Source organism: Cinclus cinclus, chromosome 1 (genome assembly GCF_963662255.1).
Source record: "Cinclus cinclus chromosome 1, bCinCin1.1, whole genome shotgun sequence".
Taxonomy (NCBI): Eukaryota; Metazoa; Chordata; class Aves; order Passeriformes; family Cinclidae; genus Cinclus; species Cinclus cinclus.
In genome coordinates, this window is record NC_085046.1 from 2,230,119 (window position 1) to 2,247,638 (window position 17,520).

A 17,520-nucleotide genomic window follows, 5' to 3' on the forward strand; every position below is an offset into this window, starting at 1 on the left:
GCCAGGACCATGTGTGGTGCTGCTGTCAGCAGTGGAGGAGCTCGACCTGAGCTTACCTCTTCTCCTCACCCTCCCAGGCGGCTGCTGCCACTCAGAGCACAGACACGATGGAGATGGGAGAAAGTCATCCAGGAGGAGCCAAGGATGGCCCCAGGAGGCTGCAGGGGGTGCCTGGGGAGAGGAAGGCAGTAGCACAGGGGATGGAAGTGGCTCGGCATCCCCAAGAGCCTCCCAGGTCACGGAATCACTGAGGCTGGAAAAGCCCTCCTGGACCATCAAGTCCAACTGTGCCCAATTTTGTCACCCAGCCCAGAGCCCTGAGTGCCATGTCCAGGTGGTCCTTGGACACCTCCAGGGATGGGCACTCCATACCCCCCTGGGCAACTCCCTCCAGTGCCTGACCACCCTTTCCATGAAGAAATTCCTCCTGGTGTCCACCCTGACCCTCCCCTGGCACAGCTTGAGACCATTTCCTCTCATCCTGTCTCTTGTTCTCTGGGAACAGAGCACGACGTCCCCATGGCTGCACCCTCCTGTCAGGAGGCCAGTTAGCTGGAAAATCACAGAAATTTTTTAGGAAATAAAAATACACTTCAGATTTTATATCCTAGTTCTATGTGTAATGTTCATCAAGTACTTTTCCATATTGAGAACTGTCTTTGTCCTCTCTTTGGGATTGGGTTACAAGGTATTTTCTGAGCAGCACCCAATTTTGATCTAAAATACCTGGTAAAATCCTCTTAAGTAATGTGATAGTGGGGGTGGAAACTCTCCATTGTGCTACATTTGGCTCTTTCCAACGTGGGGAGTAGAAATATCATAAAGGCACAAGAGAGAATTTCATCTTTATATGCACTGGAAGAAATTTGCAAATGGTGTCGTGGAGCTACTCATGAGGATGAGTCAGAGAGGAATGATAATTACATGGACTGTATTTTGAGGGTACATTTCTTTTATTTAGATGCAAAGCTGTGTTACTTACAAGAGTTTAATACTTAATTAGTTATGTTGGAAAAGACCTTTAAGATCATCGTGTCCAATGGGGTAAACAGCACTGCCAAGTCCAAGATCTTGTAGAGCATCTACACCCCCCACAAGTAAGAACTTCTTGACACAAGATATTTCTATCTTATATATTCCCCCCCCCCCCCCCCCCCCCCCCTTATGTTTCCCTATTTCAGAGCCAGAGGTTGTGTTTACAAACAAGGAGAAGGTGCAGAAAGAGGTGAAGGCTGCACTATCAGAAAATGCCACGCTGAGCTGCGAGGTGGCCCAGGAGAAGACAGAGGTGAAGTGGTACAAGGATGGGAAACTCATCACCTCCAGCAAGAAGTTCAAGGTGGAGTCTGAGGGCAAATTGCGTCGTCTGGTGGTGGGTCAGGTGGAGAAGAAAGATGCTGGGGAGTACACCTGTGAGGCTGCTGGCCAAAAACTCACCTTCAGGATCGATGTCACAGGTGGGAGAATGCGCTGCATCCCTGTTTTACATCCTGAAAAATTGAAATCCTTATTTTTCTCTCTGAAAAATTGAAGGACAGCAAAGTTATATGGCTTGTCAAACTCCCTCTCAACAGGCAGCGACTGAGCCAGCACTTCAGTGGTGTTGATTTGCTCATGAAATTGTGTCCACGCTGTTAGATCTGTCTTCATTTTTTAGAAATTAAGCATGCAGTGGATTTCTGTAGCCCAAACTCAGTTCAGGCTGAAGATCACTGGCGAATTTTCCTGGGAATCTTGGGAAGATGCACTGATAGCAAACTGAGAATTCAGTAATTGCTGGAGAATTTAAAAGGTGCAGTAAATCTGAGCACAGGCATTCTCTTGTGAAAGCTCTCTTCTGAAATAGAGTTTATTACAGAGGGAACATTTTTATTATGGCCTCAGTCAGCTGGATGGAAATGCTAAAACTGTTCTTAGAAGCAGGAGATGAAGAAACCAGTTCTTTTCATCATGATATCAAGGACAGGTTTCAACCTTAACATCCCTCAGTTCCATCTCAATGAATTTAAAGCAAATTGAAGAGTTCATGCATTAGATTTATTTTGATCATGACATGGTGCAAAGTACCATGGAAGCTGGCTAATTTTCATTAATTGGAAAAACATAGTTCTGGGATGACACATCTTGAGAACAGACGGAAAATAAAAATAAAGTTGCAGATGTAGAAAAAGCTCACAAAGTTTGTTTCCCAGCACTATCATTTTGTTGGCAAAGTCAACTGCAACTCTTGGGTTGGTTGGGCAATGTAATGCTTGTCCTCTTGGAGTAAACCTAATTCTCCTCAGATGACAGACGGATGACAGACCTCATCCACCTTAGTGCTGCTGGATTTTGGGATATGTTACTTCCTGCAGATTTTGAAGAAAGCAATTAAATGAAAGCAATTTTGGGGCTGTGTCTTGGACTATCAGAGAATGACTAACTACTTCATTGGAACTTGATGTAATTTAAATGTTAAAAATTCAGTAGATGGTGATGACAGGAAATGTGAATAGAAACGTGGAACTCAGTCCTTGAAAACGTTTAGGAGCGACCCATCCGTGTAGGAACAGGGCCATAAAAAAGAAAGAATTGATTGCTCCTCTCCATCCCCATGTGTTGATGAAATCAAAACAACTCTGCAATGCAGCTGATTTCAGTGAATTTCAAAGTAGGGTCGTGATTAAGAACTGTAGGAAATCTGCCCAGTGTGCTCACTCACCAAAATAAATCAGATAAAAACTCACCAAAAATCCAGTTTGAATAGTGCTACTAATACTCTGAATTTTTCTCTCCTTCCAGAGCCAGAGGTTGTGTTTACAAACAAGGAGAAGGTGCAGAAAGAGGTGAAGGCTGCACTATCAGAAAATGCCACGCTGAGCTGCGAGGTGGCCCAGGAGAAGACAGAGGTGAAGTGGTACAAGGATGGGAAACTCATCACCTCCAGCAAGAAGTTCAAGGTGGAGTCTGAGGGCAAATTGCGTCGTCTGGTGGTGGGTCAGGTGGAGAAGAAAGATGCTGGGGAGTACACCTGTGAGGCTGCTGGCCAAAAACTCACCTTCAGGATCGATGTCACAGGTGGGAGACAGATTCTTTGGTCCATCACTCTTATTTCTAGAACCTTTAGAGAAATGAACCTTATCTTATAAGTAGTCTTCATGTTACCCTCCAAATTTTTGGAGTGCATCCTAGGTATGGATGCAAATAAAAGACTAGTTTTCTTCCTATATTCCCTGTAAAACATTTAAAATCCTTAAAAAAGGCTGCAGAATCCCTGGAAAATTTTGGAAGCTACACATCACTGGAGGGACAGGGATGTAAAACAGAAGGTATTGGTTGTGAATCTCCTTCCTCCCATCTTACTGGAATGAGAGCAAATCCTCACCACAGCTCATTCTCAGTGCAGCCTCATGGTGGAGAACCTGCCCAGTGTCCACACTCCTTTTCTTTCCTCTGGAAATGCTCATTTCAGCCTCAAGGGAGTCATGCAAGTAGGGCTTGATAGGTATCAAGGCCTTTAAGGTGTAAAGAAAATGGCAAGTAAGGAAAGAAAGTGTCATGGAGGCCCATTCCAGTTGTATTTCCCTGCTGGAGCTGTGGAGAGGTAAAATAGATTCAGTTTTTCATCTCCCTCACAAATTCCCAATCCACAAACTTCCCAATCACAAAATCCAATTCTGAGTGGTGTGACTGAGGTGTCTTCTGGAGAGCAAGAGCATTTCACCATTTGGATGTGAGATGAACTGAGCTCTTCCCAAAGTTTCACTGAGAACAAATAACAGTGCCCTGGACATCTCATTGCTGGTCTAGCACCTTTCTCATTTAACAAAATGATCTAAGAGGGAGCAGGAGCAGCTGCTGAGAATCAAAGAAATCAATTTTATGGGACTATAATGCAGCAGGGATCAGCTCCTTACTCTAATGATTTGATAGTCCGCAATTAACTGCAACCAAAACATATCCTGCCTTGACTGGATCCTGCCAGACAATGTTCTTATGAACCATAGAGAGGTTCCTGCTGTCAAAAAACCCAAAACAGGCAAAGCTCCCACCATAAAGTCCTTTTGCTTGTTGTTCTGATAGACTTAGATGTGGACTTTGATGTCAGAGGGGTCTTTTCCAGTGTTACCTGTAAGCTACAATAAGGGGGTTGAGCAACATCATATTTTGGAGAAAGTCTGGATTTCTTTCTCTTTCCAGAGCCAGAGGTTGTGTTTACAAACAAGGAGAAGGTGCAGAAAGAGGTGAAGGCTGCACTATCAGAAAATGCCACGCTGAGCTGCGAGGTGGCCCAGGAGAAGACAGAGGTGAAGTGGTACAAGGATGGGAAACTCATCACCTCCAGCAAGAAGTTCAAGGTGGAGTCTGAGGGCAAATTGCGTCGTCTGGTGGTGGGTCAGGTGGAGAAGAAAGATGCTGGGGAGTACACCTGTGAGGCTGCTGGCCAAAAACTCACCTTCAGGATCGATGTCACAGGTGGGAGACAGATTCTTTGTCAGAATTCAGTAGAGCTTAATAAAGCAGTAATTGAAATAACTATTCCACCAAAACTTGTTTGCAGTAGTTTGGGTTTTGTTGCAGCCTGCAGGGTTCATCTGATTTTCTGTACTTGGTTGCCTTGATTTGTAGAAATGGGAATATTTGTCTTTAGCCAAATATACGTGACATGAGTTCTGTCTCAGTGGGTTGTATAGTTGCAGTTTTAAATATAATAGAAATAATTAATTTTATTCAGGTCCTTCCAACTCCTGGGATCCCAAAGGGAGATTCTTTTGCATTGAGCCTCTTGAAAGCAAAGAACCATTAATGAATCCTTCCCTTTTTCAACTTCCAATCCCGTTTTGGAAGACTTAGAGGCTGGAATTTGTTTTGTCATTTATTTTTATCAGCAGCACATCTCAAGATGGGTTGTAAACAGCATTTTTTCTGAATTTGGGCTGTTGTGTGATTGAGATCTCACTCTTTTGAGATGTCTTACTATTCCTGCCTGGTGCTGAACTTTGCTGTGAAATATTCCAAGAAATGGCTTTATTGTGTCTGAGATCTGAAATAAAAGGAATTTGGGAGCTTATAGTGATATGCAGGACAGAGGTTCTTTGGGAAAGTTTGAATGAAATATATTTTCACCTGGTGACTTGCAACCATAGGGTTGATGTCAAGGCTCCTCTTGGTCATTTCCATTCCTAGGCTCTTAGTTCCCAATTTTTCAAGTGGCAACTCCATCCCATGGAAGCATAGACACTGCTCAATGATGGCAATTGGTTTTGGCAAGTGACAACCTAAATATTGTCCAGACCTCTCCACAGAAATTGGTAAGATTAATCTCATTTTAACCCCTCAACAATTATTTTCTTCTTTTTCTGTTCTCAGAGCCCAAACCTGCATTTATAAACCAGGAAAAGGTCCAGAAGGAGGTGAAAGCAGTCCTGACAGAAAGCGCCACTCTTGTGTGTGAGGTGGCACAGGATGCAACCGAAGTGAAGTGGTACAAGGATGGAAAACTGCTCGTTTCCTCTCGGAAATTCAAAATAGAGACCGTGGGCAAATCCCGGCGCCTGGTGGTAGAGCAGCTGGAGAGGAAGGATGCTGGGGAATACATCTGTGAGGCTGCAGGCCAGAGGCTGACCTTCAAACTGGAACCAACTGGTGAGTGCTCACTCTGTGGTGCGAAGAACCAGCCCCTGTGGCTCAGAGGAAATCTGGATATTCCCGACACAGCAGCCTTGCTCCAACCACTGTCTCCCCTGGAGCAACACCAGTGAGCCACGTGACACATTAGTTCTTAATCTAGCAGTGTAGAGGTGGGAAATTTGGACTTTTTTGGGGGTCTGGAAATGCTACATAGGTTTTTGCTTGTCTCTTTCACACACCGTGTCACACAGCCTCCTTCAGCAGTGATTAGCTGGAAGTAGAAGTGGGGAGTTTTGAAGAGCAGCAGTGGAACTCTAGGGAAAAGTGACTCAGAAAACCTGGTCTGCTGCTTGTGTGTGCCCCAAAAAACCCTGATTTTGTGGCAAAGGGTTGCACCAGATAGAAAAGAGGCCAGGAAGGGGGGACTGAAATCTCGGAATGGTTTGGATTGGAAGGAGCCTTAAAGATCAAGTTCCAGCACGCCTGCCAGTGGAGCAAATAGAAAACAGGCTATAAATTCAGCCTGTTAATGTCTTTTCTTAATTTTATCTAAAATCCTAAAAAGTGGAAGGGAAAGAATTATATAGGTACTTTTACTTCTAAGAAACAAGCTTTTTATGGTCTGCGGATAAAATAGAAATATTTGTATTTCCTTTCCTCTACTTCTCTTCTTAGCAGAAATTCTGTGTTGTCTGAGAGACCATTTCATTCTTCTCACTCGGGAAAAGATTATACCAGCCACAAATATTCAGCCATATTCCCTGGATTATTACAGGCTGTGGATGAGCTGGTGGTGTGAGTTTTGAAGAGAGAGCAATATAAAACTGCTGCATCAAGGATTTGAGCATAAAGTTCTTAATTTTCCTGGTTTATTGTCTTTTTCTAGAGCCGGAGGCTAAATTTGAAAAGAAAGTTGTCCAGAAAGAGCCTCTCATTGTTCAGGAACATGAAAGCATCACGCTGACAACCTCAGTCACTCCTGAAACGGCTGCAGTGAGGTGGTTCAAGGATGGCACAGAAATCAAGGCGAGCAAGAAATGTGTGATCAAGAGCGAGGGGGCATGCAGGACACTGACGGTGACCGCAGCTGAGAGCACAGACTCTGCCCTCTACACCTGCCAGACAAAGGATGACAAGCAGGAATTCAGAGTCCAGGTGAAAGGTGAGCAGTGCCCAGGTCATGGCCCAACCCGACAGCTGCACTTCCCTCACAGTGGGATGGAGGTGAAACCCAAACTCTTCTGAAAACTCTCCCAAATTCAGGGCTTGTTGTGCTTTCTCTGGATGCCTCACCATGGGCCAGCAAAGTTCTCCAGCTTCCAGATTTCCAGTTTTTGTCTTTTGCTGGCTGTTTTGGAATATGGAAACCTATGATGGGCACTTCTGGTGTTTGTTCCCCTGCTGCTTCTGTATCCTCCTATAGAATGACTGGGATCTGAAAATACCACGTTAAAGGAATCTGGCTGAATTGCCACATTTCTGGTTAGATTTTTGTCTCCCCTGAGCACCAAATATTTAGTATTTAATTAATTAATTAATTTCCAAAGTTGGGCAGAACCAGTTTCTTAGAAGGGGTTTCTTCTCTTTTCCTCCCTCACGATTTTCCCCTGTCCTGGATCTCAGAAATCCCAGTGAAGTTTGCCAAGAAGCTGGAGGCCATGAAAGCCGAGATTGGTGGCAGCGTGTCCCTGAGCTGTGAGCTGAGCCATGCCAAGGGGAAGGTGACGTGGAGCAGGAATGGTGTGGAGATCAAGCCCAGCAAGCGTTTCCAGATCCGTGAGGAGGGAATCAAAAGAACACTGACAATAACAGGGATCCGAGCTGAGGATGAGGGAGAATATTCCTGCGAGTCCAGGGATGACAAGAGCAGCATCACCATTGTCCCCAAACGTACGTCTCTAATGGTGACACTGTGGAGGGATCCCTGGGTTTTGTCCTCAGCTGTTACAGCCCTGCAAAGCTGGATTTGTTCATGTGTCTGGGCTGACTCCTGTGTTGAGAACAAAATATACAACTCCCCTCTCAGTGTGAATGGAACCTCTATTTGTTAAAAACATAATGGTTGAGGTCTCTTAATATTGACCTTCATATTGCATTTGAGGCTGGAATTCAATTTCCAAAATATAAGATAGGTTTTCCCCCACCATTTTTTTGCCTCTCTTTGTACACGTTTTACTCAGACGTGGGATATGTGATGACCCAGTGTTGTGATCACTTACTATAAGTAATCAAATTGCTGCTTCCAATAAAGCCATGGAAGCTTTTGGCTGTTTGAAGGTGCTCATGCCATGCCTCAAGGACATGCTTCTGAATGTTTTACTCCTGTCCATCAGCTCCCAGAGTGGTGAAATTCGTCACAAGTCTCAACAGCGTGGTGTCTGAGGAAGGAAAAGAGGCTGTGTTCAAGTGCACCGTCTCCCCCAGCGATGCTGTGGTCACCTGGCTCAGGAATGGTGCCAAGATTGAAGCCAGCAAGAAATACATGATCTCTCATAAGGACACCAACCACAGCCTCACCATCACTGACCTGACACTGGAAGATGCAGCTGAAATCACTGCCAGTGCTGAGGGCGTGGAAAGCACAGCCAACCTCAGAGTCCGAGGTAAGAGGTGGCAGTGCCCCTTTGACAGGCTGCAAGTGGCACCCTGCCCATGCCAGGGGCTTGGAATTAGGGGGTCTTTAAGGTCCTTTCCAGCCCAAGACATTCTATGATGTTGTTTAATGTGGTTTTACCTCTGAATTAATTATGTCAGTAGCTGGGAATTTCTGCTTTTGCATCATTAAATGGGGTGCCTGGAATGCTTTGGGTTTGGAGATACACGAGGCACTGGTTTAATTTTCTTTCAAAGCCTGTTTCCTGGATATTCTACATTCCTACTAATATTTCCTCTCTTGCAGAGGCCTCAATCTCCTTCAGGAAGAAGCTGGAGCCCAAAACAGTTGAAGAGAGGGAGACGGTGACCTTGGAGGTAGAACTGACCAAGCCTGCAGAGGTGAAGTGGATGAGGAACAGCATCGTGCTGAAGCCCAGTGACAAAATAGAGATCAAAGCTGAGGGAACAAAGCACACCTTGGTGGTCAAAGACATCTCCTTCGCAGACCGGGGCTTCTACTGCTGCGAGAGCCCCGATGACAAGACCCAGGCCAAGATCAATGTGGAAAGTGAGTTCAATGTTCCTCAGTTTTATAAATACACCAGGCAGGGTTTGGAGGTGGGTTCTGGTCTCTGCTTTATCATGGGGACACAGGGACAAAACCATGGGCTTGGCCACCAGTCCAATGACTGAGAGGAGGTGAAAGCTAAGCAGTGACCAGAGAATGTCTGACTGGTTCCTGTTGCCTCCATCTCATCCCTCCAGCTTTGGCCATTAAGCTTCTTGAAAGATTGATCTCTTTACTCTCTCACCCCCTGACTGCTCTGTCTTTTTCCTTGGTATGATTTTTTAAACAAAATAAAAATAAAAATTCCTCTTCAGCCATCCAATGCCCCGATCTTTCTCTGCAAACCACCTCATTCAGAATGTCTCTTTAAATTCAGTCAGGGTCTAAAATGCTACTAAAGCCAATCTTCTCCCTGAAGGTGTTTCCGTCTTGGGTAAACTAATGGTGCCTCATCCATAGCCCTGTACTTTTGTCCCTTTCCTACATCTTTTTGTCATAATTGTCACCAGATAGGTGAGGATGGGATTTAATCACTCAAGGGCTGTCTAATTTTGTGCGTAAAGTCCTTGCCACCAACTGGTGCTGGGCTGGTCCTAAATAATAGGGGAGGAAGGACTTGAAAAGTCTTTTGGGTACTGGATGTCTTACAAAGTGGAACAATTTCCATGATGCCAGGAAATAATGGATTTCAGGTGCAGTGAGAAAGATCCAGGTTATAGTCTAGAGAAGCTTTTTTGTGATCAGATGAATGAACAGGTTGTCTGGAGTAGTCTTGGAGCTTTCACTGTGTTTTTGGGGTTTTTTAAATTGGCAACTTAATTACTTTTAGTACTGATAGAGGTTTAAACACTAAATCCACTTTACTGGATGATAGGGCGTGGATGTCTTGTCACAGGAACAGGTAATATCCACCCAAACCATGGATGCTTTGGCCACCAACCTGTCAGGTGTGAGCACTTTTTGCCCCATGTCATGGATTTTTTTCCCCCTTTTACTATAGCTTTTTTCCTCCCATCCTTGTTCTATCCTAACTGAAGAGCTGCACAGTATTGCCATGGATTTATTTGTCTTTCTTTCACTAAAACTTGATAAATCTTGGTAGAAAGCGGGGCCAGTGATTTTTTCTGTGATACTTGGTTGACCTGTTTGTCTCATGAGAGCATTCATTTAAAAAATAGCAGCTATGTGAGTGGTGTGGTCATGGACAGGTTTAATTTCCTGTAAAAGTGGCTGTTTAATTGGCACATACCAACTAATTGGCAGGTACATGAGCAATCGGGAAATAATCAGTTTTGGAAGTCCTCAGGGTATTTCCCAGCTGCCGGTGTGAGATCTCCAACTTTTCCATTTGCTTTCCAGTGAGGCAGATCAAGTTGGTGAAGGGCCTTCAGCCCCTGGAGGTGGCTGAGAAAGGGACTGTCACCTTCGAGGTGGAGGTGTCACACGAGGATGTGGAGGGCACCTGGCAGAAGGATGGTGTTCGTCTGAAACCTGCACCCAACGTCAGCTTCAGTGTCCTGGGCAAGAAACACTCCCTGACTCTCTCCTCAGTGGCTCTGGAAGATGCAGGACTCATCTCCTTCAAAGCAGAAGGCATTAATTCATCAGGGAGGCTCACTGTGACAGGTACACAGCCACAGAAGGCTCCAACCCTGTTTGGGGTCGATGCAATTGTCTTCTCCTGACCTGGAGAGCAAACTTGAGAGGGCAACAAATTTTCCTTGTAGCTGCAAGGGATGTAAAGCACGGTGATGTTCCCTTCTAACATCCTTCTAGCAGGATCATTGTGGCATCGCTGTCCACAGGACAATGATAAAGTGCCCAAACCAATGCAAATTTTATTTATCATGAGAGCCAGGCTCTGCCTACCTATCAGTGCTTGTGTGACTCCATTCCTTATTCGCTGGACTTTCTCTTTCCTTCCCAGAATTGCCTGTGAGGATCAGCAAACCTTTGGCAGATGTCAGTGTAACTCAGAAGCTCAAGGCCACATTTGAGTGTGAGCTGTCCAAACCCAATGCCAATGTGAAGTGGTTCAAGGTACAGCACTTAATGGATTGTGATATTTTAATTTCTGACCTCTCTGGAAGGGAATGGGGAGCCTTTAATTCTACTTCCAGGGAATATGAACCTGAGCCTCTGCAGTAAAGCTTTTAGCATTGCTCTCTTGTCCTTATGTTCATTTACTCTCCCAGTTTATCACTCTCAGGCTTTTATTTACTGTATTTGTATATTGGATTGAAAGCTAAACTTTTCTATTCTTGCACAGGATGTGAGCACAGTTGTTACAGATTTGCAGTTTTGTGCTTTGCTCCACACCAACCAGTAGTCACCCAGGATTTGCAACCTTTTTAGAAAATATGATATAAAGGGAAGCCTCAATTTCCTTTGTCAGTGACAATCCTAGACAGTAATTTTGGGGATCCGCTCTGGCATTTCATGTACCTCCCTTGGGGCTCAGCTGATACTTTCCTTAATTTGGAGTAGCAGCAATTTTTCAGGGTGGAATATGGGCTGGAAGTGTCATCTCATTTCAAATCTCCTGCCATGAGCAGGGACATCTTCACGCAGATCAGGTTCTGCAGAGCCTTCTTCAACTTGCTCTTGAATGTTTTCAGGGGTGGGGCATCCATCACCTCTCTGGGCTACCTGTGCCAGTGTTTTGCCACCCTCATTGTGAAAAACTTCATCCTTATTTCCTGCCTAAATTTGACCCTCTTTTCATTTAAAACCATTTATGTCTGAAGGGACTCACTGCCAACCCTGCATGGTGTTTTAAGCCTTTAAAAAGGTGTGTGAGATCATCCAAAATTTCTGTGTGTTCTTCAGCCATTCCAACTTCCTGAAATCTTTGCCCTGTGATGAATATTCAACACATGTGCCTTTAAACACAGTTTTCCATCCAGTCCAACGAGAAGGATGAAACAAGCCCAGATCTGAATGTTTGTTTTGCTCACTGCAGACGTACAGGAGTTGAGGGTGATCTGCTTTGATCTTTTCCCCTTCTAGGATGGGAAGGAGATCCGGCAAAGTAAAAACATTGGGATTGTCTCCCAAGGAAATAAGAGAAACCTCATTATTCACAAGTGTGAATATGAAGACCAGGGAACCTATACATGTCAAGCAGCTGAAGACAAGACATCAGCTACTCTAAAGGTTCTTGGTATGTTTGGCTGAAGAAGGAAAATACATTTACTGCAGCATTTTTGGCTAGACAGAAAGAAATTCTTTGTAGAATGTTTGCTTTTCACAAATGCTCATTTTGGTTATGTTTCTATTCCTGGTGAGAAAATGCTGGCAGAGCTGTCCTCTGCTTGCTCTATCCTTGAAGTATTTTTGGAAGAGGTCCTAACTTAGTTTTCCATTTATCATAAGTGATTTCTATTCTCTGGAATCTGAATGGTGTTTCTGGATTGGCACATCAGGAGCTACAGGACAACCTGGCCCAAAGCAGGGATTCAGTGGCTGGTGCTGATGTGGTTTGGTGGCACCATTGTCACAGGGGGACTTTGCCTGAACAGGGACTGGACAAGGCTTGGGCATGAGCTCAAGAAGTGCTCTAATTCTTAGGTTGTAAATGCTAAGGAAAGGATCATTATTTCTGTCTGCACCTCTCCTTTGTGCTTTTTTCCATCTGGGTGTTGCAATGAGCAACTGATGAAGCACCAGGTGTGTTTTGTCACCAGGCTCTGAAGCACCTGAGATAAGCTCTGAGATAAAGGCAAGTTATTCAACACACAGCTCTGCTGTGCCCTGGCAGATGTTATCTTCTAAAGGGGCATCTGAAAACCAGATCAGCTCTTTCTTCATGGAAGACAAAGCATCTTTCTCATTGCTTACTAGATGCTGTCCTCCTGTGGCTGCTTGGGTTCAGCAGTATCTTCATGAACATCTGTCCCATTGTTCTGTTGAGCTCCCCATTTTCTCCCTGGTTTTGGGATTGGGATGGGTTGCTGTTTGCATTTCAGCTCTGCTTCCGGGGCTGATCTAAGGTGTATCAAGGCCTTCTCTTTCAAAAAGAAAGGGCTGCAGAACAGATAAATAGATCAGTTCTGACAAAATGAGTGCCAAGGTGCAGAGTTAAAGAGGATTCTACTCAGCCCAGGAGATTCTGAAAAAAGATATCTCCTGTGTAAAACAGAGGAGAGCATGCAGAGAAGCATGAATGAGGCAAGTTTCTAATGACCTAAGATTGTAGACTTGTGCTTCGTTTTCCTTGAACTTGCTGTCATTAACATGTGTATTTCTTTCATTAATACCTATAAGAAGTTCCAGCATCCGTAAAATCCTTTTGCAATAGGCTGCAGCCATAAAAAGTATTCACTCTGTTAAAGAGAGAAACTACCCAGGAAGAAAGGCAGGTCTAAAATAAAACACAATCCCACTTTCTTCCATGTAATTATGCAGAAAGTAAACACACCATACTCACTTATGGAGAAACCGCCAAACAAAAATATTTGCTGTTATGATTTCACAGCCCGAGATGTCAAGATTGTGAAACCACTGGAAGACGTGGAAGTGAACGAATATGAGAGTGCATCTTTCATCTGTGAGATCTCACACGACGAGGTGGAAACCCAGTGGTACAAAAATGACAACAAGCTGAAGACTTCCGACAACATCAAAATGCGGCAGGATGGTAGGAGGAGAAAAGGGGATTTTGTTCTGGAATGGGGGTGGGTTGGAAGAGGGACTGGCATAGGAGACTAGAAAATAGGGTTTTGCTCTGGGATAGCTGAGCTGTGGCTGTTTGTCTGTCCCCAGGAAAGACCTACTCCCTGACTTACACACGTGTCCACGTCGAGGATGCGGCCGAGATTAAATTTGTAGCAGAAAAGGCAGAATCTCGTGCTCAGCTGACTGTAAAAGGTAATTCTGCTCTTTGTGCCAGCACTGCTTCTGCTCTTTCATGTTGCAAACCAATTCACTTCCCTCACTTGGGATGTGAAAGTTAAAAAAAGTCCTACAGCGTTCAGGGAAAGAAAAACTGCCTACTTTTCTGCCTGGCAAGTATCAGCTGGGAGTTTATTTTGGCTAAATTCCAGTTAATTTTCTCAGGAGGTTGGATTTGCACCTCTGGACATTTAAAGCTGTGTGTGAAATTTGAGGGACAAAAAGCTATAGCTTGACTTTTTTTTGCATTTTCACTTTCTGGTGTACATTATAACAAAACCCAGAATTTTTGGGTGTGTTTAACTAAAACAGTGTGATAAAAGGAGAGAAAAGGAAGGTGTTTGAATTAATGCACTGCTGAGGAGCTCAGGAAACTGGAGATCAGCCCCTGGTTTTACCGTAGCACTTCTGTGAGGTGTTGAGGAAACCACCTGTTACTTTTGCAGTTCTGCCACTCCAGTGGTAAAAGATGGAGGAAAAGTTTCCCTTTAATTATCTCTTACTAATTAAACTTGTTAACTGAGTGCTCAGCATAGCAGGGATTCCTGTCATCATCCAAATTATGGAAGATAAAAGAAATATCACTTACGAGTTTTTGTGGAGACCGTACTGATTACTGAATTATTTATTTATTTATTTGCTGTTGTAGAGCTGCCCGTAAAAATTGTGAAACCTCTGCGGGATAAGATCGCCCTGTGGAAGCACCGGGGGGTCCTGGAGTGCCAGGTGTCCCGGGCCAATGCCAAGGTCCGGTGGTTCAAAAAGGAGGTGGAAATTCACCCTGGTGAGAAATACGAAATCGTGAGCGAGGGCGTCTATCGCAAACTCGTCATCAACGACGCCGACTACGAAGATGAGGACACGTACACATGTGACGCCTTCGATGACAAAACCAGTGCTAATTTCTTTGTTGAAGGTAGATGATGCCTTAATTTTTAGCTTCCATATTTTTCAGACTCTGTAACTTAGTGTGTGACTCTGAACTCCATATGAAGTGTTACAAGTTCTGCTCACAGCTCAGTCACACAAAACAATCCTTTTCCAGCTCCACAGCCAAGGACACCGCTGCAGCTCCAGCCCCAAAAAGTGCAAACAGCAGAGAATTGAGGGGAGAATCTGGGAGGGTGGGACTGCAGAACCTGGAGCTGGAATTGGACAATTATCCCAAATATGTGAATGGACCAAAACTTATAAAATGTCAGAACTCATGACCCAGGGTCCATCTTGGGTGGAGTCATGGCTGTGCTCTTGTACTGCCCAAGGTTTATCTTGTGAACACCTTTCAGTAAATCCCTATTTTATTCTTTAATACTGTCTAGCCTCTGTCCTAGGTAACCTCTCAAGGCATCATAGAAAACCCCTTTTTTTCACCCCTAGAATGCACTGGGAGGAGGATGGACTGATTCACTTCTTGTGTTTACTTTGGAAACATAATGCTGCTTAAAAAGGATTTTTATTTCATGCTATTGCTTCTGAAGTCCATTGGTATTGAATCCTTTTACACACAGGAGAATTCTGAAAAATGAATATATGGTACATTCTCCTAAGGAAAATGAGGGAATTCCCATTCTGGAAATGTTTATCAAATGTATTGGAAAAAGTCTGTTTTTCAGATAAATGTTGCAGCTCCTCTTATCAAAATCTCCATTCCAATGAACCTTCTTTTCCATTTTATGGCACTACATGCTTGATATCAGGATAGGAAGGTGACTTTAGAATTAGGACTAGAAATCAAGAGCTACAGATTCACTTTCTGGCCTGTGACCAGCAATATCTGCTTGCTTTTATAAAAAAAAAAAATTGTGTTTTAAGGCCTTTCGAGTTCACAAGTGCAGAAAAGATGTCATGAGCTTTCAGGCTGATAATGGAAAAGCTTTCATGACTGCTAAATCCCTGCTCTCTTGTTCCATCCAGAGCAAGCCATTAATATTGTAAAAGAGTTGTGCGATGAGGACGTGACTGAGCCTGAAGAAGCCAATTTTGAATGTGAGACATCCATTCCATCTGTGAAACCTGCCAAGTGGTTCCTGAAGGGAGCAGCCTTGCAGGCTGGCAGAAACATCATTATGCAGCAGGAAGGCACCATCCACAGGCTGACAATAATAAAAACAAGTGTTGATATGACAGGCACCATCCAGTTTTCCATTGGCAAATCCAAATCCACGGCGAACCTGCTCGTCAGAGGTAATGTGATTTTTAATACATATCATGTGAATACAGAACAAAGATCTTCCTTCTCTTGGCACCTGGAAAGTAATTAGTCATAAATATTCTCTGTTCTGGGCTGGGATCTTGGAAATGCATGTGTACCTGGAAGATCTGTTTAGTTCCCAGCTGCTAAGTTGTTGGGATCAATGCTGGATGCACCAACTGAGCCTGAAATGTCTTAGGAGGGGATCTGATTAAATGACTTTGGTGTCCCTGGTATTCAAATCTATCAAGCTAAAACTGGTTTTGGGTTTATTTTTATTCTCTTGACTTCACCAAGGAGGACAAAACAGATGAAATTTGCCAGGAGAGTTTATTTTGTCCCATTTCTGAACTGGACAAGTTTGATAGCTCATTTACTTAATTCATTTTGTCATTGACTTGATCTAGGAGAAAGCCTCAAGGCTTTTTGTCTTCTGCTGTCACCATGGTAAATCTCTCCAATCACATCCTGAAGTCCTTGTTTTGTCTTTCATTTGCTCTTACTTGAATGAAAACCTCAATTAGAGAGCAATTCAGCAAGCACTGAGCCAGAAGTGGACCATGAATTTGGTGGTTAATAATACAGTATTATCTTACAGAAATCAGCTTTCCTTACAGATCATGGTGCTGTTGTAGCTTCAAAGCACATGGGCTCTGCTAGGGACACTTGTAGCAGGATCTGAGCAGTTCACAAAACAGCTGTGAAAGTCATATATTAAATTAATGGGCATGAAATGCAGATTAAAACCTTCCTTTTCTATAGATTGATCCGTTCTTCTTCCCCACCCCTGCTCTGCAGATTACCACATCCAGATCACCAGGAAGCTGGAGGACAAGACCGTCCTGGAACGACACTCGGTCATCCTGTCCTGTGACTTCAGACCTTCCCCCAAACACGTGAAGTGGTTCAAGGGCCAAGTGCTCCTTGAGCCCTCGGAGAAGTACAAAATCAAGCGGGATCAGTACTCAGCAGAGCTCAAGATCATGAAGGTAAAGCCTGAGGATGCCGGCGTGTACAAGTGCAGGGCTGGGATCGCTGAGACCGAGGCCACGCTGAGCGTTGAAGGTACGAGAGGTTTGCAGCAGCAGGGTTGGCTTGGTGCTGGTTTTTATGATTCTCTGTTTCACTCATCTCTCCTCCTCCTGGGAAAAGGTAGATTCTCACAGTTATCTTCTAATTTTATGTAAATGTAGTGTCACAAGCACACTGCTGATTCCACGATCCGGAAATTCAGCTCTTGCTGTGAGGCTGGTAATGAGTGTGGGAAGGCACCACATCGGGTTAGGTACAAACTAACATTTCTCAAGACACATTAGTGTGCATTTCATGCAAGGAATTAGACCTCTGGTGTTTCTAACTAAAAATATCCTTTATGTTAAGCTGCTACAGGCCTCTGATTCTGGTGATCTTGGCTGTGGTTTAAATTTCTTGACCTCTGTGTCAGCTTGTCTATCTGCTATACATTTGTCTACCTGCTATATATACATTTTATAGCTACTATTATATATCTGAATGCAGTTGTTCTTCGTAGTGATGTTCTACCTCATCTGGGCATGGAACTGTTTGTGGCCAGTGTTCCCCTCAGGTGGCACTACAGGAAAAGATGTTCACTGTGTCACTTCCAGCAAGACTTGGAGCTGAGCCACAGAGTCATTTCTGAAAG

General features: G+C 44.1%; 1 protein-coding gene across 1 annotated transcript in view; it reads left to right on the forward strand.

The window, feature by feature from the left end:
- Positions 1-17,520, forward strand: part of OBSCN (obscurin, cytoskeletal calmodulin and titin-interacting RhoGEF) — a 163,809-nt gene that overhangs the window by 25,855 nt on the left and 120,434 nt on the right. The window contains 16 exon segments of the mRNA XM_062505854.1: positions 1,182-1,457; positions 2,782-3,057; positions 4,180-4,455; positions 5,350-5,625; positions 6,497-6,772; positions 7,234-7,500; positions 7,944-8,213; positions 8,510-8,773; positions 10,133-10,399; positions 10,701-10,813; positions 11,783-11,936; positions 13,251-13,412; positions 13,538-13,642; positions 14,316-14,582; positions 15,581-15,850; positions 16,656-16,922. Of these exon segments, the coding sequence (XP_062361838.1) occupies positions 1,182-1,457; positions 2,782-3,057; positions 4,180-4,455; positions 5,350-5,625; positions 6,497-6,772; positions 7,234-7,500; positions 7,944-8,213; positions 8,510-8,773; positions 10,133-10,399; positions 10,701-10,813; positions 11,783-11,936; positions 13,251-13,412; positions 13,538-13,642; positions 14,316-14,582; positions 15,581-15,850; positions 16,656-16,922 (3,786 nt within the window).